This window comes from Esox lucius, chromosome 12, assembly GCF_011004845.1.
Source record: "Esox lucius isolate fEsoLuc1 chromosome 12, fEsoLuc1.pri, whole genome shotgun sequence".
In the NCBI taxonomy this organism is placed as follows: Eukaryota; Metazoa; Chordata; class Actinopteri; order Esociformes; family Esocidae; genus Esox; species Esox lucius.
The window spans coordinates 9,412,608-9,438,054 of NC_047580.1; the positions used below are offsets into that span (position 1 = coordinate 9,412,608).

General features: G+C 41.8%; 1 protein-coding gene across 4 annotated transcripts in view; it reads left to right on the forward strand.

Moving 5' to 3' along the window:
* Nucleotides 1–4,864: 4,864 nt before the first annotated feature.
* The window catches only part of slc12a5b (solute carrier family 12 member 5b), a 90,558-nt gene continuing 69,975 nt past the window's right edge, over nucleotides 4,865–25,447 (forward strand). The window contains exon 1 of one of the 4 annotated variants that reach the window (XM_013132423.3): nucleotides 4,865–5,416. In XM_013132423.3, the coding sequence (XP_012987877.2) occupies nucleotides 5,362–5,416 (55 nt within the window). In that variant the 5' untranslated portion in view covers nucleotides 4,865–5,361. The remainder of the gene's footprint in view (nucleotides 5,417–25,447) is intronic. The other 3 variants (XM_020051957.2, XM_013132420.3, XM_013132422.3) reach the window with 3 other exon arrangements.

The following is a 25,447-nucleotide window of genomic DNA, read 5'->3' on the forward strand; positions in this document are numbered from 1 at the left end:
AATATAATATAAATAATTAAAATTTAAGAAACAACTGCAACTTTTTCTTTCCTTTCCAAAAACTCAAAAAGGCAGGTTTTGAGTGAGGAACAGAAGGGTTAAAATTAAGAGACCACTCCAAATTGAACACTTCAGTCCCTCACTCAAAACATTCCTTTTCAACTTTTTTGGAAAGGAAAGTAAAAGGTGTAGTGGTCTCTTAATTTTTTCCGGAGCTGTATATATCATAACACTCATCAGTCGACTATGTAAGTAAATGATTACCTGCCCTGCAGGTACTAAATGATAATTAACCTACCTTGCCTAAGTAGCCTATTTAGCAACACTACCTGGTTTAGTTTGTATAGGAAGTTACTTTTAGCATTTATGTAGGACAGTACACACATGTTCCTTGAAGTTCAGCACAACCTTTTGTCTCATATGGTTTGCTGCAAATGATCGATTAAGGAATGTTCTAGTATGGTGTATTTGTATGATAAATTGGTACTGTCCTGTATACAAGTTTTTGTTGCTAACTAGCTATTAACTAGCTACAAACTCACAACAAGCTAGTTCAATGTGCAGCAGACTTCAGGCAGTTACTGCACAGTGTGTAACAGTCAGGGCCTTCTACACCTTCAGAGAAGGCATAAGGATTGATACATTAATATTTTCGACATATATCATTTTCTATTATAAATTTGTAATTTTATCTGTTAATTCATTGTAATGATCTCCTTATTTAATTAATTTGGTTTGTATTGGAAAGAGGCGAGTAAATACAAAAGGAAAAGCAATATCTAAAAATAATATACTTTGGTCTCAAAATATACCTACCTTCAGGATTTGGAGAGAAAGCACTTATCATTCATCGGTAGTAGAGCAGCATTTTGGAATGTATAATCAACCAATCTCCGTTGAAATTGCAGTGGGTGTGGGAAAACTTTGACACGCTATGACTTCTAGAAGGTTGTCACGTCCTGGCCTATGCCCCTAGCCATCTCTGCACTGGGCAGCGGGCTGCAGTCAGGACCTGACAGAAAGAGATGCCTCTAGGCATCCCTACAGTTGTTTTTGTTCTCCCCAATTGGAGGCAGGTGTAAATGGTTGCCTCCAATTGGGGATTCAATGTAAGTTCAGTTCTTGTCCACACCCGGTGTGGAGTATTGTTTGTTTGTTTGTTTGCCTGCTTGCTTGCTTGTTTGTGTGCATGCACGCTGCTCAATGTCATTCGGTTGCTGCTTTAAAAAAAAAAAAAATTCAAACATGGATATTTACAACCAGATCTGTGTGCCTGTGTCCTGCCTCCACAGCCGTGACAAAGGCATACAGACACGTGATTAACTCAGTGCCTTTTGATTTGACAGACATTGGAGGCTTCTCCATATTTGCTCGATAGACACATCTACTGATGTTCACATCAGCTATTGGCACCGTCAGGGCTCAAACAAGGCATGTGGTGGTGGGCTTGGTGCTACTAAAGAAGAGCTTAGGCCGCTGCACAGCCACCTGGGAGGAAGGATCCATTTTTCTATTTAGATTATTCACATTTGGACAGGAAAGACCTGATCTTAGATCAGTAGTCCTATTCTGTGGATATACAGCGCTTAGAAAGGAAAGAATAAGAAGGAGGAAATGAAGCCACAATCAATTGTACTGAACAATATCCCTTGGGGTGTGAATCTATCTTAATGTGCACAGCTTAAAAGAGCAATTTAGCCATATCACGTTCTGTCATGCTGAAAATGATTTAGCATGTCTCCAGTAAGCAAGCTAAAGCTTGAGATAGAGAAAATTGCGTTCCCTTTTCCCTGACTCATTCTCTCCTCTTCCCCTATGAGAGAACACACAGGAAGGCTTGCTCTCAATTGCAGCGCCTAAAAATAGTCAACATTAAACTCTCAAAAACTCTTAGAAAGAAAACCCGTTTTTCTGTTACTGTTGCTGGGTAAACCCCACCGTGACCGTACCTCAGCATCCCCTACGGACAAGTGAAATGCGGTACCATCTTCCTCCATCTGCACCAAGATGAATGTCTCCTTAATTAAATGGTTTGTATCGGATCGGTCTCCCTGACAACATACCTGCTACACAATGTAAGCACAGGATTTTTCAGAGGGTCCAAAGCAATGGGTCACCCTTCCACATAGGATCAAAGAAGACAGAAGCATCTGGAGGTTTTCAAGATGTATGTTTGAAGCTTAATGGTCAGGACATTTCTCTGAGGTTGATTAAAGATGTTCCTCATTAGTGGTGCATTAAATTAGGCTTCCAGTGAATCTTCTGTAGCTCATCAGCACTGCCATTCAATTCACTGTCTGTATGACCCAGATTTCAATTCTTCCTCTGAGATCCTAGCGTTATGGATAGTGTTCAGTGTAAATCTGTCGTTGCTAAGAAGCCGGGTTGTTATTAAAAGGCTTCATGTGGTTTGTGGGTGTCGTATCTAAATCAAGATATCCTTCAATTGTACGTGGTTAGTGATAAAGAAATCCCAGCTGACAGGAAATTCAGAAAAGTATGGACTGTGAAGTTGAAAGTATGGACCGTGATGCTTTATTTCACAGCGGCAAAATGTTTTGCCCTAATTTGCTCTACAATCCCTTACTTTCTACACCCTCACTCAGGCTGTTTTTTTTATCTTTTGCTCTCCTTCACCCCATCAAAAACCCAACTCCACATCTTCCCCAGATATAGCCCTATCAACTCTCCAACCACAGCACCCCCCCAGCCCTCTTCACATGCCAGAAAAACAACAGCCCACAGTTCTCAATCCACCAGCGTCATCGCTTCTGGTGAAAACATTCCCCTCTCCCATCACCAGTATTTCCTTCTCTTTTGGTTGGAGGTCCTGGGAGATTGTCTTTCAGACACGAAGAGAAGTAATTGTATTCTGTTCCTTGCTAGGCCATTGTCCAACATTCACCTTTGTGTTTCTCTGACTGGGAGCTGTGTTGGAACTCAAAAGTAAATTTTTATCTTGCTTGTATTCAGCAATCTGTAATATTATACACATATAATACATGTACAGGTTTTGTAGTAAATATAGTAGAGAATAGTCCTTAACTCCAGAGACAACATTCCTGCCAATTCCCTTTTTAACTCACAGTCACAGTAAGATAATTAGATGCACTCAAGATAGCCACTGTTCTGCTGATTTCACTCCGAAGCGGTGAATGTATTTTTTGCGTAGAATCAACTGACATTCTACAATAATAATGAGCTGTTAAGGTGTGGTTTTGAAGGGACATGGGTTCATGTGCTTTCTGTGAGGATAATACACACCTGAATGCCTGCCAAGAAAAAGCCTTCCTCCTAGAGATGGTCACAAGGCACAGTGGCTACACCTATTGAGTAAGTACTAAAAGAATTGGTTAGTTCTCTCTCTCGATTGTCTCTGTTCCTTTTCCTCCTCCTCCTCCTCTCTCCACTGTTCACTCTCTCTATCTCCTTTTCTCTGCTCTCTCTACCCCCTCATCTCTCTGTGTCTCTGCTCTCTCTTTAACCTCTGTCTTTTACTCCCCCTATAAGTGTATTGTATCTCTCTCTCTCTCGTGCCTGGTCACATGTGTGGGCAGGAGACACAGCAGGGCTGTGGATTGGCTTTTTCTCCTCTCCACTGTACACTCACCATAACGTGGAGCCTATCTGAGAAGGATCTATAATCCATGAACACAGCGATGTTCACTGTCTTCACTTTTCTGCCCCTCTTGTCCTTCTCCTCAGTTTCTTTCCCTCCTCTCTCCTCCTCTCTCCTCTTCCTCTTTCTTTCTTCTCTCTCCTCCTGCTCTCCTCGTCCGGTTCTCAGTCGCTACTGTAAATTGCTCTGGATAAGAGTGTTTACAAAATTCCTCCCACTGAATCTCCTCTTTTGTTATTTCAATACTTACCCACCACTACTACCCCCTCTTAGCTACCTGCCTAATCCCAACCTTTTCTCACAGTCTCTTTTTCCTACTGATCTCCACATTTTTCTCCCCCCCCCCCCACATCTGGGCTGAGTGGCTTTACCTTTAACTGGCACTCAGGCTCTTTTCGGACTCCCATCCTTGCTCATTCAGGAGCACTCTCCATGTTCACCCCATCCCCGTGGTTTAAATTTAGAAGTCTGCTCACTCTCTCATGGGTGTTCTGTCTTAAAGAAATGAGGTCTAAAAGTTAACCCCGGAGTGGACATGATGTTTTAGTAAAAGCTTCAATGAGAGGCCACTGACATGACTTCTTAATGTGGAACTGACATTTCCAAACAAACAGAACCCAGAGACTGAGTTTGATCAAATATGTAGCAGGTGATGCTGAACAGCCAGGAGCTTCCTATCTCACTTCATTCTTTCAGTTCCTTTCCATTCAGGACACCCTGTTCTTCCCACTGAAGAGGTTATTTGGTATTCTGACGGTCAATTCATCATTCTAAAAGCAAATAAAAAATAAATAAGCTGGCAGTGCTTCTTTGGCGCTCATTTGATAATGATTCATTTTTTTCGGACTTTGTCACAACACCCCCAAAGGAAAAGTGGTGAATGTTTGACTGAATCTGTTTGTGAACTGAGGCAGTCCATCAGTCCGACCTTGACACTGCAGTGAATGTCGGTCCATTGTAACCAGTACTTGGAGACGGTGAACGCTTTACGTTTAAAATGATTAGGTTAAGCCTTAAAGCCCTACTGCAGAAAATCTGTATTTAACCATACAGGAGTTACATAAGAGAATGAAAAATGGGAAGAAAAGAGGATGAATAAGCAATAATGACATGGAGTATTGTCTTGCATCTGATAAGAACATCAGAAGAGATGTTTAATCTCAGAAGGCAGTACTCCATACTTCATTTGATGTGCATCCTCTCTCTTATTTCTCTCTCTCTTCCTCTCTCTCTCCTTTCCTTTCTCATAATGAGATGGTGAAGAGTGTGCGGGCGACCAAGCATGTGTGTGTGCGAGAGAGATAATGCCTTCTGAATGCAGGATGAATTCAGTCATCGGGCTCCGGCTGACTGGGGGTCGATCGGAGCGGCGCACGGAGCGGACGAACGAGCGTGCGTGAGAGTACGTAGAAGACCTCATCCTCCACTTTATACCTTGCAGCCTCTCTTGCTTTCCTTACCCCCCCCCATTGAATAGAGAGAGGGAGAGAGAGAAGTGAGGGAAAGAAGATAGACTGTTTCCTTCCTGCACTGCTTTTTGGCTGACCACAAGAGGATCAGGAAGGAGGAGTGAGGTAGCGAGTGGCAGAAATAAAACGGTCCTGCGTGTCGCCCGCGCCGCTTTTTGCCCCCCCCCCCCTCCCCGCCGTGGCTACAGCCCACAGAGAGCTGGTTGTCAGCCAGAGACGAGCGGAGCACCGCAACAGTAGCAGTTCTCCCCGTGGAAAGAGGCGCCGAGGAGGATGCTGAACAACATGACGGACACCGAGGAGGGAGAGGGGGGACCCAACAGCCAGGGTGAGTGATAACACGGGTCTCAGCGGGAGGTAATGCTGGGGGTGGGGGGGGGATGCGCTGGGGGATCAGGGAGGGGGAGTAAAAGTGTGCGTTCTGTGACTTTTTTTTGGGTGCTGGGGGGTACATGTACGCTTGCATGGGTGAGTACGGCGTGTGTCCTTTCAGGGGATTTTTTTATATGTATATAAATGGGAGTGTGCAAACATTTGTGTGTCCCTCATTCCAAGACACGCGCAAAGACACAGACAGACAGAGAGATGGAGGCAGACAGACAGACACAGAGATGGAGGCAGACAGACAGACAGAGGTATGGAGGCAGACAGACAGACAGAGGGACAGAGAAGACAGACAGACACAGAGATGGAGGCAGAAAGACAGACAGAGGGAAAGAGAAGACACAGACAGACACAGAGATGGAGGCAGACAGACAGATAGACATGGAGGCAGACAGACAGACAGACAGAGGGACAGAGAAAGAGACAGACAGAGATACAGACAGGCGGAGAAATAAAAAGAGAGACAGAGAGAGAGAGACATTGACGGAGGAATGTACAGTACACATATCTAGGCCAAAATCTTCCCTGTGTTCTTACATCCATCGTCCGTCGCCGTTACTGCAAGGCTGCTGTGACACGAATAATAATGCTATTCTGAAGGGGAAGGAGCAGCAAGGAGAGGGGAGGAGCGGCGAGGAGAGGGGAGGAGAGACCATACTGAATGTCTGTAGGCAGCGGACCATTCTGCTTCATGGCACTGTCACTTGGCACCTCAGCAGCTTCACATTTGGCCAAGGGGACCGCCTGGGAATGCATATGTCAGCCCCCGTCTGTCTGCCAGGCGGTCAGACCATAGCGTCATTCCTCTTGACTGTAGTCCTTACAAATGGTGGGGGGGGGGTCCCTGGACCCCTGCTGTGACGATGCCGTCCAATCAGAAGTGGGCCTGCGGTCGTTCCGTGTCCCCCGGTTGTGCATTCATGTCCATGTCCTAGCGCGTGGATCAGGCTTAGTGTGATCAGAGCAGAGTTCACCCCCCCCCCGGAGAGCGTCTGGGGGTGTATTGGGGGTGTATCGAAATCATTCATGCTGGTGCTTCGGCCCTTCAGGAGATCACCCTATGTGGGCCGACATGCACCATTCACAATTCAGTCAGTGTCTGTGTGTGTGTGTGTGTGTGTATGGGTCGACAATATACATTTGTGGAAAAACTAAATATCTTGCCATGACAGGAATCTCTTCAATCAGTTTGCGCTCATATGTGCATGCGCATGTGTTTGTGCGCGGACGTGTACGTGCCGCTGTGTGTTTGTGAGCCACATAGATTAATTCATTATGTCCACAAAAGACAAATTAATTTGGAATGACAGGGATTTTCCTAAAATGTTTTTTTATTCCTGCATACTCAAATTCTGCTTTTGAACTCCCCGACAATTCTGTGACGCAGTGCATTCCCAGCCACTGCAGTCTGACAAACTCCAAGCCTTGATGTGAGCATTAACACAGTTGCTGTCCGCGGTGGTGGAACGGGGCTGTTAGAATGCTGCTGTTCTCTGGCAATATGTCCCGTTCACTTCAGAGGTGCTGTGCACACAGCTGGGATTAGACCCTGTCCATGGTGCTGAAACCAGGCAGAGCGGATAGCTCTCTATTTCACCCAATTCATGTTCAATTGAGATAGTGTTTTAGGATCAGTGGTCAACTGGGATTTTAGGATTTAAGGTCAATAGGGGAAAAGTACAGTCACTGCCCTCCAGTCCTTCGTTACCTGTGTGCGTCTCTGTGTGTGCACGTGTTTCTGCTCGGTTGTGAGAGTGCGCTTGTTTTAAACTCAGCCAGAATTCCACAGAGTTTCTCAATGGGGCCGTTTGGATGTAGTGGTGATGGCAGGTGGGTGGCTCGTCATTGGTCACTGGTCATTGGTGGCTCGTCATTGGTCACTGTACCGGAGTTAAATGACCCGTTACTGCATGGAACAGGCAGAGTGTGTAACGTCACGTGGAATGAACAGACAAGGCGAATAAGACGGCTGCAGCAGCATGCCTAGAGCTAGAATAATACCTAGAGCTAAACAGCTGTTCCTCAGTCGGCCTGTCAATCCCAAACACGTTATAAACGTTGTGTGTTTGTCCTGCAGACATCTGGGCTGTACTGGGACAGAATTAGACAGATGAAATAACGGCAGACTGTAATGGGTCCAGGCCAAGCCATGTTTCTCTTCCACAGAAATGCTTCAAGTTTGAGCCGTACATCTGTGTTTAGAATGTATGGAACTAATAGACATCACAGGAAATACCAGGACACTGTGTCTATAATTGTGTCATAAGCTCATGTAGTTGCTGTCGCAAACTCTGAGCTCCACATGTTTGTCACTGACTAGCGAAATGTTTATTTAATTTACCATTCATTTGCTTATCATGATTATGGAAATGTAATTAGCTTTAGGAATTTTTTGGGGCTGACCAAAAAATGACATGCAACTGTTTATGACAAATTCTTCTGTGCCTGGTTGAACAAGGTACAAATCCTTGAATTTGAACCTAAATATATTTATCAAGCTGAAAAACTAAAATATGTCCAATAGCAGTTCATATGAGCTTTCTGCGTTATAAATGGATTATAAGAAGTTATTCATTTCTAAAGATTATTTTAAGTAACCATGCGTTACAGTGAATGTTTGATTGCTCAGCAATGCAGCCTAAAGACTGTTGTGACTTTTTATGACTGATTATTGCAAGTGTTATAATGCCCCATGTGTAATAGATGGTACTATCTATGTATTCATAATGCCTTAACAGGTGGTTGATAGAGACCTTTACTGACCAACACGTCCGTCTCATGTTCTTGTCAATAAAGAGTTGATCTACAATGTTTCAGCCTGACTGCCTGACATGGCATTCATCACAAGGACTGCAGTTTTACAGGATTCCTTTTCAAATTGGATTAACATGGAAGATACGCTGTACGTTTATTGACTTGAAATTCAGTGAGCATTGACTCTGCTGCGGTCTCTGGGAGGTGAGCTGAGAACAAGGGCACATTCACAGCACGGATCCACACACACACACACTGTTACTTCTGTTAAGTTCAGAGGTGATTGTTAAGTGTTAAACAAGTGTTACGTGAGTTATATGATGCAAATAAATGTATGTTCCAAGATAAGGTGCTAATCTGCAATGACGTCACACAAACCTCAAATGACAGATCAAAGTGTCATCATGCAATACTATTATTACATATAGGAAACGGCAATTACTTTATGCAGTAGGCTCTAACGTCTACTTACTGGTAATTGGTTGGAGGCTGTTTAAATTTAGAACTAGTCATTAGTTTGAATCCAACCTGTATTTATTCTATTTGTTGGAAATGGCAGATGCATGTGGGTCCTAGTGGAGGAGGAAATACATACAGTACCAGTCACTGAATGGGTAAGCATGTCCAAAATCTTACTGGTATTGTAGACAGAGGCGTTGCTGGATCACAATACATCACAATACATTCTGGGTTTGTATCTCTGCTAATGGAAGGTGACGGACTGGAAGTAGAGAATTCCAGATTGTATCTCAGTTAGCTTCAAAATGTTTCATATTATCTATGTTTCAAAGACAGATATGGAATGAAAAAGGAAAGAGAGAGAGAGAGAGAGAGAGAGAGAGAAAGAGAGAGCGAGCATAAGCACCAGGTGAAATCAGATGACACAGGGTTTAATTTTACACGATTGTGAAAATTGCTATCCAGTAAGTGGACAGCCAGAGTGGAGTGTGATGGCAAGACAAATGGAAAATGATCTGCTTGATGAATAAGCCTTGGCCTGCTGTCAGACCGGTGGACAGATCATTATCTCTGGGAGTAACAGATTACTCAGTCGTGTCTCCCCATGATTCAGGGTCCTGTGGAGAGACACACAAGGTTTGTTGGGTGACAAGCAGATAGGTTGTGGTAATGTGCTTGAAGAGATTGAAAAACATATAGTCATATCCACTTCAGATCGTTCAGCTAGATTTTAGCTTTTGATATTAGTTTTTATTACACTGAGTCCATGGAGTGAAATGTATTTACTACTACAGGGTTGTGTTGTTCACCTAACTGGAAGTCGCTCTGAATATGATTGTCACAGGACTAAAGTCTGTCAAATGACTAAAATGTAAGGGTAAATAAACTCACCTAAAGGATTATTAGGAACACCATACTAATACTGTGTTTGACCTCCTTTCGCCTTCAGAACTGCCTTAATTCTACGTGACATTGATTCAACAAGGTGCTGAAAGCATTCTTTAGAAATGTTGGCCCATATTGATAGGATAGCATCTTGCAGTTGATGGAGATTTGTGGGATGCACATCCAGGGCACGAAGCTCCAGTTCCACCACATCCCAAAGATGCTCTATTGGATTGAGATCTGGTGACTGTGGGGGCCATTTCAGTACAGTGAACTCATTGTCATGTTCAAGAAACCAATTTGAAATTATTCGAGCATTGTGACATGGTGCATTATCCTGCTGGAAGTAGCCATCAGAGGATGGGTACATGATGGTCATAAAGGGATGGACATGGTCAGAAACAATGCTCAGGTAGGCCATGGCATTTAAATGATGCCCAATTGGCACTAAGGGGCCTTAAGTGTGCCAAGAAAACATCCCCCACACCATTACACCACCACCACCAGCCTGCACAGTGGTAACAAGGCATGATGGATCCATGTTCTTATTCTGTTTACGCCAAATTCTGACTCTACCATCTGAATGTCTCAACAGAAATCGAGACTCATCAGACCAGGCAACATTCTTCCAGTCTTCGACTGTCCAATTTTGGTGAGCTCGTGCAAATTGTAGCCTCTTTTTCCTATTTGTAGTGGAGATGAGTGGTACCCGGTGGGGTCTTCTGCTGTTGTAGCCCATCCGCCTCAAGGTTGTGCGTGTTGTGGCTTCACAAATGCTTTGCTGCATACATCAGTTGTAACGAGTGGTTATTTCAGTCAAAGTTGCTCCTCTATCCGCTTGAATCAGTCGGCCCATTCTCCTCTGACCTCTAGCATCAACAAGGCATTTTTGCCCACAGGACTGCCGCATACTGGATGTTTTTCCCTTTTCACACCATTCTTTGTAAACCCTAGAAATGGTTGTGCGTGAAAATCCCAGTAACTGAGTAGATTGTGAAATACTCAGACCGGCCCGTCTGGCACCAACAACCATGCCACGCTCAAAATTGCTTAAATCACCTTTCTTTCCCATTCTGACATTCAGTTTGGAGTTCAGGAGATTGTCTTGACCAGGACCACACCCCTAAATGCATTGAAGCAACTGCCATGTGATTGGTTGATTAGATAATTGCATTAATGAGAAATTGAACAAGTGTTCCTAATAATCCTTTAGGTGAGTGTACATCTCCTCAAAGTGCAGTGTTTATAGGTGATGTTTATGAAGACAGGGTATGCACATGAGATCGAAAGACATACAGGCAAATGAAAGGGAATCCAGTCAGGAATGGGAGGAGAGGGAGTGTGGGAGATAACTGAGTCACTCCTTCCATCTCCCTCCTTCTCTTCTCTAATGTATTCATTGGTTATTTCTGACTGCCTGATGTTTCATATCTTCCCTGGAATTCCAGATAATGGCTTCTCTATTACTATTCTGTACATGGAGTCAGACACCTGTACTGAGGCAAGCACAGTTTGCAGGCAGATACAATCTAAAAGGGCAACTATGAAATTTAAAATATAAATATATAACAGTTGAGGGCATGTCTTCAAGGTCATAGTTTAATGTCTTAGCCCTCATGTCTTAACATTTGCAGTGCATTTGTCTGACAGTGGAGTGCTGAAGAAATATGAGCATCAGATACATCTGTCATAACAGTTAGTTCAGTACTCGTATCAATGGGATTTCCACCCAATAGGGCTTCACACCAGTATTAGCCAATGTTGACCGAGTACATAGGAGACTGAGAGATTAACTAGATTCGGATCGTATGGGATAAGACACAGCGCACGCATGGACAGTGGTCTTTTTGTTATCAGACTCATTTGAGATGAATCATTATGCATGCGACAACATGAAAATGAGCCAGTCTGAAGTTTTAACATATAAAACACACACACACAAACATCACATACAAACCAAGTAAACATCAGCCCCGTTGGGGCAGACAAAATGGGGCTGTACTAATGAAACAGGTCTCCTAAATCTACCCCCTAGAAAATTACATGCATCTACTCTGAACATGTTCAAAGAGAAACAACATAAAACATAAAAAAAACTGTAGGACTTGAAAAAACATATAATCCAATTAAATGTTGCGAGCCCTGGAGCCCTGGAGCAGATGTCCTGCCAAGCCCAGATGAAAATGGAACATTCAGTGTGAATCATTAGTGCCCAGATGGACACCTTGACGATGTGAGTAGAGAGGATCTCCGGTGAAACGGGCCTGAACATCAGAAACCCTTTAATTCACTCCATTTCTGTGGGGTGCATGTATCGACTGCCCTCATAAATGTTCTTCCCTCTCCCATCCGACACAGCGGAGTTCCAGTGAAGTGAGCTCTACGAGCCAACTGCTACGTCTATACTGTAACAACACTCCACCAACTGCTAATTAGTTAGCATTGTGTTTGAGCCGTGTGATACATGCATGTTACACATTTTAAGCTCTGAACTTAAAAGAGCATGCATAACTGATGAATCTGATGTATTATTTTGTACAGCCACGGCTCACCACAGAGCAAAACATCCAATCAGGATTTAAAGTACCCCCAATGACTTGCTCCAAAGAATAAATAATGAAAGTTCTGGCAAGTTGAAACCACCTGAAAGTGAATGTTTTGTGTTTATCATTCTAACTAGTAACCTCAGAGGTTTAAGTCCTTTACAAATCTATTGTTCACCAATTACGGACAGATGAAAGGTTTGCTCTCCTCCCTGCTGGCTAACATCCTTTCTCCTTCCCTTGTGCTCCACTTTTTGCTTTCGCTGTTATTCTCTCCTCAATATAAAAGGACATATTCATTGTATGTTCTTCACGGTATGCATCCTCATTCCATCTGCAGTGATCTAAATATTACAAACCACTGCATATGTTGCTTGGGGCTGTATTTTACCTTGTTAGCAAACACACACACAAAAACACATACACAGACTCAAACACAAACAGACACACACAGCCAGCCACACACACACACTCATACACAAACCACAGTTGGAGTGGTGTTAGTGCTTTTCTCTTGTTTTCATCTCTAACTGAAAGAGCCCTCATCCATTTATAATAAACACCTCTGCATTTCATTACCAAGAATTCAAGGAGTTGCCTGACCTGAAGATGCATTTCATTACCAAGAATTCAAGGAGTTGCCTGACCTGAAGATGCATTTCATTACCAAGAATTCAAGGAGTTGCCTGACCTGAAGATGCATTTCATCACCAAGAATTCAAGGAGTTGCCTGACCTGAAGATGCATTTCATCACCAAGAATTTAAGGAGTTGCCTGACCTGAAGATGCCGTATTTTAATGCTGCCTAGTTTGCTCTTAGTTTTGTACCAACCATCCTGATCTTGAGAGCTAAATTGCAAGGTAGGTTCGTACAAAGTGAGTTTGCTACTGCATGAAGTAATCCTGCAGCGATAGAAAGTCTGAAGTGTTAGATGGATATTTGTATAGGGATGAAAGAAATTGGTTAGGCACCAAGACATTTTAGAGTTGAAATGATAAAATTGAAATGTCTCTTTAATCCTAGTACCTGTCCTGCAACAACTAAATTTGCAGAGATACAACGTTTCCATGGTATACACTTGGAGATCTTCTTTTTTCCATTTCTATCTCTGACTATTGTGCCTCTGAAATGTCCCTCTATTTGTCAGTTTCTGTTGTGGATCCTCTATTCAGTCATGGGCATCTATTCATGGTAATACATTTTTTAATAAATGGTAATAAATTGGTAATACATTTTTTTTCCACTTAACTTATTTACCTTAAAAACAAGATTCTGATTGTGGTGGATCCAGAAGAACATCTAAGAGGCTTAACATCTAATAGCTGGATCACACGGCATGACACAAAAACGTTTTTCCACTGATTATGTTACAACAGCATGTAGTGACAGGGTGTTGGCACAGAGGTTTTAAACCCAGAGGCACAACATTCTGGGAACTTCCGGGACCACTTGCTAAGCAGCCTTGACAGTCCAGATTGTTGTTTGCATCCTTATGCATCCTTATTTGTTAATTTTCGGAGAATCTAAATATAATTTTTTTATTCAAGCCAATGTCTTTGGTAACTGAATTTGTTATAGCCTTAACTAAGTGACAAACTGATATTTTGTTTGAAATCTACTTCAACAGACGTTATACCCGATGAGGTTTGTCTGTGCAGGAGTTGTGCTAGCTAACATCGCCAACATATTTTCTAGATGTGTGATTGCTCTTTTCTATTGAAGAAGCTGTTTGTTGGCCTCTTTAATATTTGATGCTGGCATGTCCGATCATGACACACGTATAAAAAATATATAAAGATGTAAAAAATCTGCCAAAATTCTGAAAAGAACAGCTCTGCCAAATCAACCAAATATGCCCAAACATTTCTTTAAGCAGGCCATATACTGTATGACGTCAAAAGCTGTTTAAGGAAAATGTTGTTGATATAGGATGAATATTATAATCCAAAAATTATCCAGGAAATACATTGTCTTGGAAATGGAGATTTGATTTTCAAGTTTAGAGTTCAAAGCAGCAGCATTTCTGGTGGCGTATGATCGTTCACATTTTTTAATATGTTTATCTGATAGCGTCATATACCCTGTGTCTGTCTACAAATGTTTTGAGATAGCTCGTTTGAATAAAACCATTTGATCAAGTCCATTTATTAGTTATTGGTACCCCACAGTGGCACAGCAATAGTATTGGTACCTCTTTCGATATCCTTGCCTTGCAGTGTATTAATGCACTTAGAGCTATTCCTTTTGAAGCCTACATATGTCTACATCGTTTCCATTCCTGATGTTCATACATGGACTATGGTTACTTTTGAAAGAGCATATAGGTAACTGGAGACTAACAGACGTTATCTGTCTCCATGGTGTCGTCCAATAGTAACAAGAGGAGCAGAATGAGGACCAGGCAGAAGGTCCAAACCCATTGTTGGGTATATCTGAAGTGACAGAGATTAACCAGAGGCTGGTAGCATGGAACCACATGGAATGTAGAGAACACACTGTGGGCTAGCAGGGGCAGCACATTGCGTAGTTGTTAGAGCGCTGGCCTAAAAACCTGAAGACAGCTGGTTTGAACCCCTGACCTGACAAGTAGATGGAATTTGAAACTAAAAAGAAACAAAAATGTACCACTGTAATGTCAAGCATCTCTTTTGAGCACTGTGGAAATGGCATGTGTGTTGTTTAGCGCATTGATGAATATGTGCAGAACGACAAAATCAGTACTTCAGAATTCCATTAGTGTTTATTTTGCTTATTTACAATGTAGCTCATAACATCCCACAACATTCACATGGTTTTAGTGACCATGTACGATGTGGAGGGATGAGTAACATGGGGGACAAAATAACAGAAACAAGGACTGTTACTTTGAAGTAACTAAATCACAATTACAAATGCAGCTGCAGAGGTTGTATTAGGCTGATTGCCAATTAGCAGTACATACATGTCAGCCATAATATATGTATGACAATTAATACTATAGAAAGATTAGGCACAAAAACTAATAAATTATTCAGTGTGTCAAATGGAACACTCGGACAGGGAAAATTGAATCAGCAAAGAGGAACAGTGTTGGAAGTTGAATTTGACCAACAAGGACAGACGGATAATTAACAGGACAGTTTTTCAATGGCCCAAAAGTACAGCCTCAAGAACCACATAATTGAAGCACCTCTGTGACCCAGTTTTAACAAAAACTTCATATCGCCGACTTCCCAAAGCTGGAATTTATGGCAGTGTGGCCATTAGAAAACTGCATTTATCCAAGGCCTGACGCACAAAGATGAATAAGTTGGTGTAGGGACCACAAAACCTGGACACCAGAGAAATGGAGGAAAGTATTGTGAGCTGATGAGCTTTTTTTCCTATTTCCTATGGCCGGACAGGTTTATGTTTGGAGAAATCCAAAAAACACCTTTAGCCCAGAATGTTTGTTACCAACTGTTAAACATGGTGTGGAATCTGAAATGGTATGGGCGGCCATCTCTTGGGAGATATTGGGTCTGATGAATACTCTGCATGGTTGTACAACAGCCAAGGAATATGAGGCCCAGTTTACAGGTCCAGGTGGACCCTATGGTGCAAACACTTTTCCCCCATGATGGTCCAATATTCCAGGATGATAATGCCCCCATACACACTGCTAAACACATTCAAGAGTGTTTTTATGTATCCCAGGATTACATTAAATGCCTTTCATGGACTCCCAAGTCACTAGATCTGATACTCTTTGAACCTTTATGGGAAGTTCTGGAGGGCCGAGTGAAAGAACCGTAGGCTTTTCTTCTTGATAAATGGTGCAATATCCCACTACTAACTGTTCAGGTCTAGTATGACAGTATTTCAAGAAGGATTGGAGCTTTTCTGAAGGCAAAGGGAGGCTCTACTCCTTAGTAGGTCCTTAATATATTGTTAGGTTTCCCTTATTTTGTCCACCCACTGTACATCAGAAAGAGGCATGAGGTACATATCCTGTCTACAAAAGGCAGGGAGCACAGTTTTGTCCAATCGCTCCTTCAGAAAACACATCTCAATGCCCCTTGTCATTCATTGTGGCTTCATTGAAATTGATTACTTTCAAGAGGATTGCTATAACAAAATGGCTCCCCGACACATCACCTCTGCACACTCTGAGGTAAATGATGAACGGCAGCACCATTAGCTGTTAGAGCCGCATTGGCTAATGGAAATAAATGAAGCATTTCCATCCCAATGTTAGTGGGCCTGACCAGGTCCCTGTCTGTCTGCCTCTCTGTCTGTCTTTCTCTTCCCTCTCTCATCCCTTCTCTCTATGCCTCTTTCTTTCTCTTGTTTTCAGTCTCTTTCCTCCATCCCCACCCCCCACCACCTCTCCCTCTTTCTTTCTCCTTCTGAAATGGCCCAATCTGCTTGCCAGATGTTGCCAGCCCCTCCCACCAGTATTTTGGATCTGAATCAATTTGTGTGATTCCACACGAATACAGAATTACCCCATTGTAATTTAACTAAGAGAGCAGTGAAACTCTCCTTATCCTCATCTGCTCTGGCTGTCACTCTCTGCCGTCTTTGCACCTGTTTGTCTTTGCGAAGCAGCATCTGATTAGCACTCTCTGTCTTACCACTGCAATGCAGGCAGCATGCCATTGGCTATCAAACACTCTCCTTGGTTATCACAGCTTCACATCATTGACTCTCATTGGCCATCAAAGCAATTCATTGTCTATTGCAGTAACTCATTGGCCAGCTGGGAAGGTCATCTGTCAGGTCAGGTGCTCTCTGGATGGTCTACGGTCAACTTACTGCATCAAACCTTCACTTCAAACAGCCTTTATGGTGAAGCTTCATTTACGGCCAATTCCATTACCTTCATTCAGACGCAATGGGTTCTCTTAGTCTCTTCTTTGTGTGTTGTTTCCAAGGTGACCATCCAGAAGGGGTGTGTCGGGATGTCATGGAGAGTGGCATGATGTGATGTCCTTCAGATAACTACTTCTTAGTGGAGTCCAATGAAGAAGCAGAGAGAGGGAGTACAGTGCATGTAGTGGAGTGACATTAGTGAATCCACTGTCTCCACGTCCATTCATTTCCCTATCTATTCAACAGTATGTTCAACCATTCAATCATTTCTGTATTTAACAGCAGGTTGTCACGGTGACAACTGAGTGGTCATTACATAATTGCGGAATGTGATTGTTATGTCATTGGAAAAACATTTTTTTTTGCATTATTTGCATTATATAATGAATTCCACTCCTTAATAATAACATATACATAATTATTTTTTATATTGCTGCTGCTTCCTGGTAATTCCACTGATGTAGTCTCATTTCATTTATGGCTTTGCTAAATTGCAATTGCCAGCTGTTTCTGACTGCAGTGAAAGACTGGCCATTTGTCTGGGTGAAGATGACGGTGGCCGTTGGTGGCTGTTGTGCTATTGGTTTTGGTGGTGGTGGTGGTGGTGGTGTTTCTGTCTGTGTTTAAATATCTGACGACCACTGCATCATCCCAACAGTGGAAGGAGGGCCAATTGATCTGTTCGCTGAACAAATTGATGTGGAATATTGATAGGAAGGCTTGTCAGTAATCATGTGCTGTGCCTACTTAGCTTAGCCTACTCGCATACTCTCCTGTCAGAAGCTGTCGTTAATCTATAGCGAGTAAAAAGGTCAAAATGTCTTATTCGGATTCAACATGTTTCAACATCTTGTATTTATTAATGTGGATGCATTGATCTGATTTAAAAGGGTGATTGATGAAAACCAAAATGCTATTGCAATCTCTGTATTTGTAGTGTCATACTACATTGATTAGTATTCATACAGTATACTGCAGTGTCATATTACATATAGTATATAGCACCAGTGCTTAAAAAGAAGATATTCGCTCTGCGTAAACCACTAAACATCTAAACAAATTGCAGGCCTTATTTTGTACATTGCATTGACTGAAAAGTAACTGTTATCTGTCGATGCAATCAGCAGGCTGGTTGCCTTTTCTGCCACGGACTAGTGTTGCGTTGAGTCCTTGTTCTTTGAATAAGATCACAGGGATCATCGTGATGCCCGAAGTGCAGTGCTCAAGCTTTACGTAGGCTTTCATGTTCTTTGTTGAAAGAAACCTCTAACATGTCTTTTTAAAGCTTGGGCCTGTCTGACTAAATCATGGCTAGGAAAGCTCTGCTTCTGGACTCCAGTAGAAAGACCTGTAATCTTTAATGTTTAGTCCTATCTGTTGTTGACTGTACTTTGAGGGGAGGGAATGAAAGGATGCATGGGGAGAAAGAGAGAAAGTAAAAGAGAGACAGAGAGAAAGAAAGTAAGTGAGAGAAAGAGCCACACACCACACTAATCCTCTGATACTTCTCTCCCACCCTGTCTTCTCAGATTGGACATGATGAAATATAGCTCTCGCTCTAATCCGCTTCTCCTCCTCATTTTCGTCATTCCTTCTCCATCACAGCCGACTCACGCTGTACCAGTGTGTCACACCACGCTATCTATCCTCAGAGCAAGTGTGGAAATAGAGCTAGCTGCTTACCGACTCCCTCACACAAATGTACATCTGATTATTGACAAGGCTCTCACGCCACAGGTCCAATAGCTGCCCTGTTAATCTTGTTGGAGTTAGTCAATATATTCAGTGTAGCATCAGATTATAGAAGAATTCTCAGAACATTATTACCAGTTTCATGTTAGTTATTTCGTATTGGTTGGCACGTAGATCTCGCTTCATAGCCTACCAGTTGTATTCATAAAAAGAAATGCAACCAAGCATTGCAATATTGTTGGCATGCTGTTTAATGGGTAGTTGGCGAAAGTACATACTGTAGATCTGGTACCAGGATAAAGACAGCAGGCTTAATGCAAAAGGCTGAATAGAAGAGAATATAAAATTATTTCACTGCATTGGTAACTGAGAGCTCTGTAGCGAGAATCAAGGCCAAATTATGGTTTCATTGCATTGTGTGTAATGTCTGTTCATTAGCATTTTTGCATATTTTTTAGATATGAATGTTGTCAGATCTTCAAACAAAACCTTACATTAGATTAAAGGGAACCTGAGTGAACAAACAACACAAAATGTTATTTCCTTTATTTATTAATGATATATTTACAACACAAAATGTTATTTCCTTTATTTATAAAATATATATTTATAACACAGATTGTTATTTCCTTTATTTATTAATGATATATTTACAACATACAATGTAATTTCCTTTATTTATAAAATATATATTTACAACACACAATGTCCCCATTTGAAAAAGTATTTCACACCTTAGACTCAAAACCTTGTTACACCGCATCCACATTTTGTCCATTTTTATTGATCACAGTCTTTGACAATGTAATGGAGGAATTCTAAATCACTCCATCAAGAACCCCTTTAACAAAATGTCATTTGTGGGATTTGAACATAAGCATTCCTCCCACTCTGTCAGCTGAAGTGACACCCATTCCGGAGCCGGAACATTTGCATGTGTCCGCCTGTGAGTAAATCGGTCAGTCTCGCAGCTTACGGGAGTCCTAGTTGGACGAGGAACATCAAAGCGGTAGAACCACCCTCTAGTCCGGTCACAGTGGCGTGGCCTTATGGTGGTACTCCCTCCACAGTGGGTACGAGCAACACGAGACGTATCACTGATTAGCAGCGTATGTCAGCGGCACAGGTCGATGATGCACCAGCGTGGCGTGATCAAAGCTTCTGGATAAACATTTTCAGTGGGTAAGGAGTTGGCTGGAGATTTTTTGATCGCTAACATAGAGGGAGAAGTAGGGTGGCGTGAGGCAGCTGTGTAGAGGGGAGATAGCGGGAGTGTTTCGGATGAGTAGACATTGAACAGGAGAGAAGCTTTTTCCATTCTGCCCCCAGGATCACAATGCTGAAGATCCATAAAATGCTGCCTATGTGAAGTTTTAGTACTGGGAGGAAACACGACAGGAGGTGTTCTACATATATGCAGTATCTTCACAATAAAAAAAGTCCCGGTAGACCTAATGTTACTTGTAGATTACAGCATGGGACAGTACCAAATTTGATGACAGTACACAAATGTCCGTCCTGGTTCATGAGCACCATTTTCACAACTGCTGGCTGAAATTAGAATTCTCTGCAGTGCAACAAGAATGTACAAATGGGAAATGCTTACAAATCGGATCCATTTAAAAACATCATACAGAAGATTAGATGACGGCAGTATGTTTGAGTAATGGAAATGTTAGTGGATGTTGTTCCTAATTGAGGATTGTGAGTGAAGCCCCCTGGAGGGTCAGTCTGGGCAAACCAGGGTTGAATGATTGCATCATTGCATCAGGCTGGTGTGCTTATTGTGACTACAGATTTACTTGTTGCGCTCTCTCTCTCTCTCTCTCTCTGCATGTTTCCATCTGCATCTTTTTTTCTCTCTATCAGCATCTGTATATTTCTTACTGCATGTTTCTGTCTCTTTCTATCTCTCAATAAATTTTTTTAAGTTTTTGTTGGAAGGAGAAACATTTGTTTACACTGCCAAAGCAAGTGTAATATTAGCAAAATGTAATGCCCACAGATGTGAAAAGCAACGTCTTTTTAAATCATATAAAATCGTAAATAAACAGTACACACAACCTTTTCAAAAAGACGACGGCATTTCAAATGTTAAACTAGTACATCCACTGAACAAAATTCTGAACGTAGTGTTTCTGTTTGTCCTGAAATAAAAGATCCCATAAATCCCATAAAGCTTATTTCTCAAAAATGCGGTGTAAAAATATGTTTACATCCCTGATAGTAAGCACTTCTTATTCAAGTTAATCCCTCCATGTGTGTATTGATTAAACAGCATGATCATTACAAAAGTGCATTTTGTGGGGACAATAAAAGCCCCCTGTAAAATGAGCAGTTTTGTCAAGCAAAGCAAAGACACAGATCCAATTGGCATGCATGAATGTTCACGAGAGCTGTTGCCAGATAATTTAATATTGATTTCTCTACTATAAGCTCCCTTCAACATTGTTTTAGAGAATTTGGCATTATATCCAACCAGCCTCACATCTCCAGACCATGTTTAACCACACCAACTCAGGACCACAGTATCTCTAGACCAAGATCCCTGATATCTCATGAAACTGGGTTTTCATAACTGAAGAATTTCTGCTGTCGGAAACCTTGTCAGGAAAGTTCATCTGCATTTCCATAATCCTCACCAGATTCTTGACCTCACTGCAGTTTGGCATCATAACCAATTTCCGTGGACAAATGCTCACATTGTTGGCCACTGGTACAATGGAGAAGTGTCCTTTTTGTGGATGAATTCTGGTTTTAACTGTGCCAGCATTAACTTAGTAAAAATATGGAAATTGTTGCATTTGCATTTTTGTTGAGGGTATGCACGATACTGTAACAATGTTAATAATGGTATGGGGAAATTAATGAAGAAGTGAATTTCAGTTATGTTTACAATGTTGTTTGTGCTCCACTAGTTGCCCTTTTCTTATGGCAACATATCACAAATCTTGCTTCTGTAATTGCATTTTACAGAATTCCGTCTGACAGAAAGGGCTGTTTATCAATCTTTGATATGATTTCAAATTCTTTGTGGGTCTGTATGCTCTGGGGGAAATATGTGTCTCTAATGTGGTCTTACGTTTGGCTGGAGTTTGGGAAGTGCAGCTCTTTTTCCACCTTAATTTGTGGGCAGTGTGCAAATTGCCTGTCTTGTCTCGACAGCCAGGTCTGCCGGCAGCTGTCGAGACTCTTTTTCTTTCGCTCTCTCTTTCTGTTGCTATATCTGTATCAGTCTCTCTCTCTCTCTCTCTCTCTCTCTCCCACTCTCACTAATCCATGGCAAATCATTGAACCACACACCACAGGTAAATAGTTCAAACATGTTCTTAGATATGTCACACACCTCGGTAAACCTCAAGCGGTAGATGCACCCGAGCCAAGGTTGACAGGGCTATGGAGCGGAGGTAGTCGGAGTGCCGATGTTGTTTGCTTAATGCATTATGACATGTCTGGCCATGGGGTGCAACTTGTTTTCTTCCAAAAAAAAACAACTGACTCATCATCACACAGGCTTTGTTTGGTGCCTGGTAAAGGTCTCTTTCGTTGCACTCGTGCCAAATCAATCAAGGCACAATAATTGACAGCAGATAGGATGAAGCATTGTTTGTGGCTCTGAGGTCTGCCTTGAGGTTTGGGGTGATTCTGGTGTGCTTGGTATTGCCAACACTTCTCTCAGTGTCTCACCACCTATCTTCTTTCCCCTGTGCTCCCTGATACAGCTCTGGAACTCTTTGTTAGCAGTCAATGCATGGTTTGGGTATACTGCAATCCAACATCGGAGTCAGCCCTCAAGGCTGTAAATAAACACTTTAGAATGACCACTTTTATCTTCAGAATAGAGTAACTAGCTCTCAATTAGAGGTAAACCATAGTCAATTTGTTTCATGCTGAATTCTCTCTCTGCCTGCAGGTGAGCAAGACACTGAGATGTCTCTAAGCTCACTTAGGATGCCAGTTATTTGATGAGGAAAAAATATACTTGATAGCATTATAAAACTGCCTGTCTTGGAAACGGGCCATTTTTAAAAGGTGTGGTTTTGCAAATGATTGCATGCCTGCAAATCCGTCTCTCTTCATTTCACTTTAAATTCATTCATGCAGAAGCCTGGTCAACGCTGCCTCCACTACTTCCCCCTCTGACGATATCCCTCGTGCAGGCAGAAACTGGCCTTTGACCCTTAAGGGATTCAATCAGTAATTTAAGGTCTGCTGGTGTTTGGTGGCCAATTTTACACAGTGCTTCTGTCTCCTTCCTGCCTAGTGGAAAATGAAAATTGCCTCTCTCTGCAGAACAGTCTTGTTTTACAGAACAAACAGGCTGGTTATACCGTATACTGCTTTCCTGTGTAATGATGTTACAGACAGCGATGGCATTTTCACCTTGTGAACTCAGTCCATTGCATTTCATTACAGGGTGGACAAAACAAATATCCTCAAAAAATCAGGCCTGCTTATGAGATGGAATTTGTTACACATTACAAAGAAAAGTACTAGGCCAAGCTTTGTAGAAGTATTTGTCTTTGTTCCTAGTGTGAGCCTGTAAACACTACCTACTAAATGCTCAATAACATAACTTTGGTAGTTTTTTTAAATTACTGTTTAGTCTAATAGTTCCAGAATCACTGTGGAAGCCTCACAGTGGTTCTCCCTGATGCATTGGCCCAACACTGATACAAAAAACCTGACAATACTATAGCATTTCTAAAAGGCAATATACAGCTCCATTAAAAATTAAGAGACCACTGCACCTTTTTCTTTCCTTTAAAAGAAAGTTGAAAATGAAGGTTTTGAGTGAGGAACAGATGGGTTAAAATTGAAAGACCACAGCAAATTGAACGCTTCTGTTCCTCACTCAAAACGTTCCTTTTCAACTTTTTTGTAAAAGGTGCAGTGGTCTCTTAATTTTTCCCGGATTTGTAGATATTCCAATTGTTTAGAAGGTTAGGGGCTTTTCTACTGTGAGGGGATTTTTTTTTGATCCTCTGCTGATTTTATACGTTTGTCCAACTGACAAAGAAAACATCAGTCTATAATTTTAATGGTAGGTTTATTTGAACATTGAGAGAGAGAATAACAACAACAAAAATCCAGAAAAACGCATGTCAAAAATTTTATATTTGATTTGCATTTTAATGAGTGAAATAAGTATTTGACCCCTCTGCAAAACATGACTTAGTACTGGTGCCAAAACCTTTGCTGGCAATCAGAGGTCAGACGTTTCTTGTAGTTGGCCACCAGGTTTGCACACATCTCAGGAGGGATTTTGTCCCACTCCTCTTTGCAGATCTTCTCCTAGTCATTAAGGTTTTGAGGCTGACGTTTGGCAACTTGAACCTTCAGCTCCCTCCACGGAATTTTTATGGGATTAAGGTCTGGAGACTGGCTAGGCCACTCCAGGACCTTAATGTGCTTCTTCTTGAGCCACTACATTGTTGCCTTGGCTGTGTGTTTTGGGTCATTGTCATGCTGGAATACCCATCCACGACCCATTTTCAATGCCCTGGCTGAGGGAAGGAGGTTCTCACCCAAGATTTGACATTATATGGTCCCGTCCATCGTCCCTTTGATGCAGTGAAGTTGTCCTGTCTCCTTAGCAGAAAAACACCCCCAAAGCATAATGTGCTTTATATTTTTCAGGGATTCTGCAGACCCTCAGCTACATGAAGGATGTAGTGAAAACACATTTTTAATAATGTGAAATAGTCAGAAAGATTTAAAAATGCAAGTGCACATATTTTGGTTTATATTGAAAAGGATAAATAAAATATAATAGGTAGCCTGTTTTACATTACATTTGGATTCAGAAAAACTACAAGTTGAATAGTTTTGAATTTATAAAATTATAAAATGGACATGGCATTGGTTTTTACTCTCGTCCACATCCGTTTTTCTCTCAAAACTTTGAAAATCATTGAAAATGCCCATATGGGATCACTGAACTTATTGTCATATTGTACTTCCAAAAGCCACCACTAGATGGCAGTCCCATATTTTTTTTTAACTCAGAGGATAAAAAAAAATGTATGAGGTGTCTTGAATAGGGGGTGTCTTTATTTCCTTTGGAATTCCCTACATGTGCCATATCTGTAAGGGGTGGAGATTGGAACAGGGGTGAGTCCAGTCTTCCTTTTGATGGTTATATCCACAGGTGACCCTCTACACAACACAGCATAGGCGCATATTTGACCACTGGCTAATGTACCATTATTTCAAGTAATCATATAGGCCTAGTAAATCCACTAAAATAATGCAAAATAATAATAAACATTATCATAGAATAGCATTTAGGCTACACTTACCCTATTTTACAAATGGGTCGATTTCGTCCTGATACTTTTCATCGTCTGAATGTTCAGACCCATTTTCACTATCCTCGCTCTCCATAATCATTTATTCCACTTCTTTCACCATGGACATCCATTTGGCCATTTCTTTTTTCTCAAAACAATTGCTTGTAGCAGCTGAATGCGTCTTCAATGCAATCCAAGTGCATAATGACTTTATTGGGAGCACGGTAAATGCGACTGTCTCCCCCTGGCGCACTCGCTCGATCTTTCTCGCTCTTTTGGGGAAGGGGTGACATGGATGGACTTCAAATTGGTTGTTTTACCGCAGTCTGTGATTGGTTTATCCATTGTAGAGTTAAACAACAGATTAAACAACAGAATAAGATCAAGTATAATTAGTTAGGGCTGCTTCTGAAATCCTGAAGGACTATAGGTTTGTGATCACGATTGTGGGGCTTCTGGTTTCCGAAATTACACAAACGAGACGTTGTTATTTGGAGCGGAATGTTGTTGTTTCC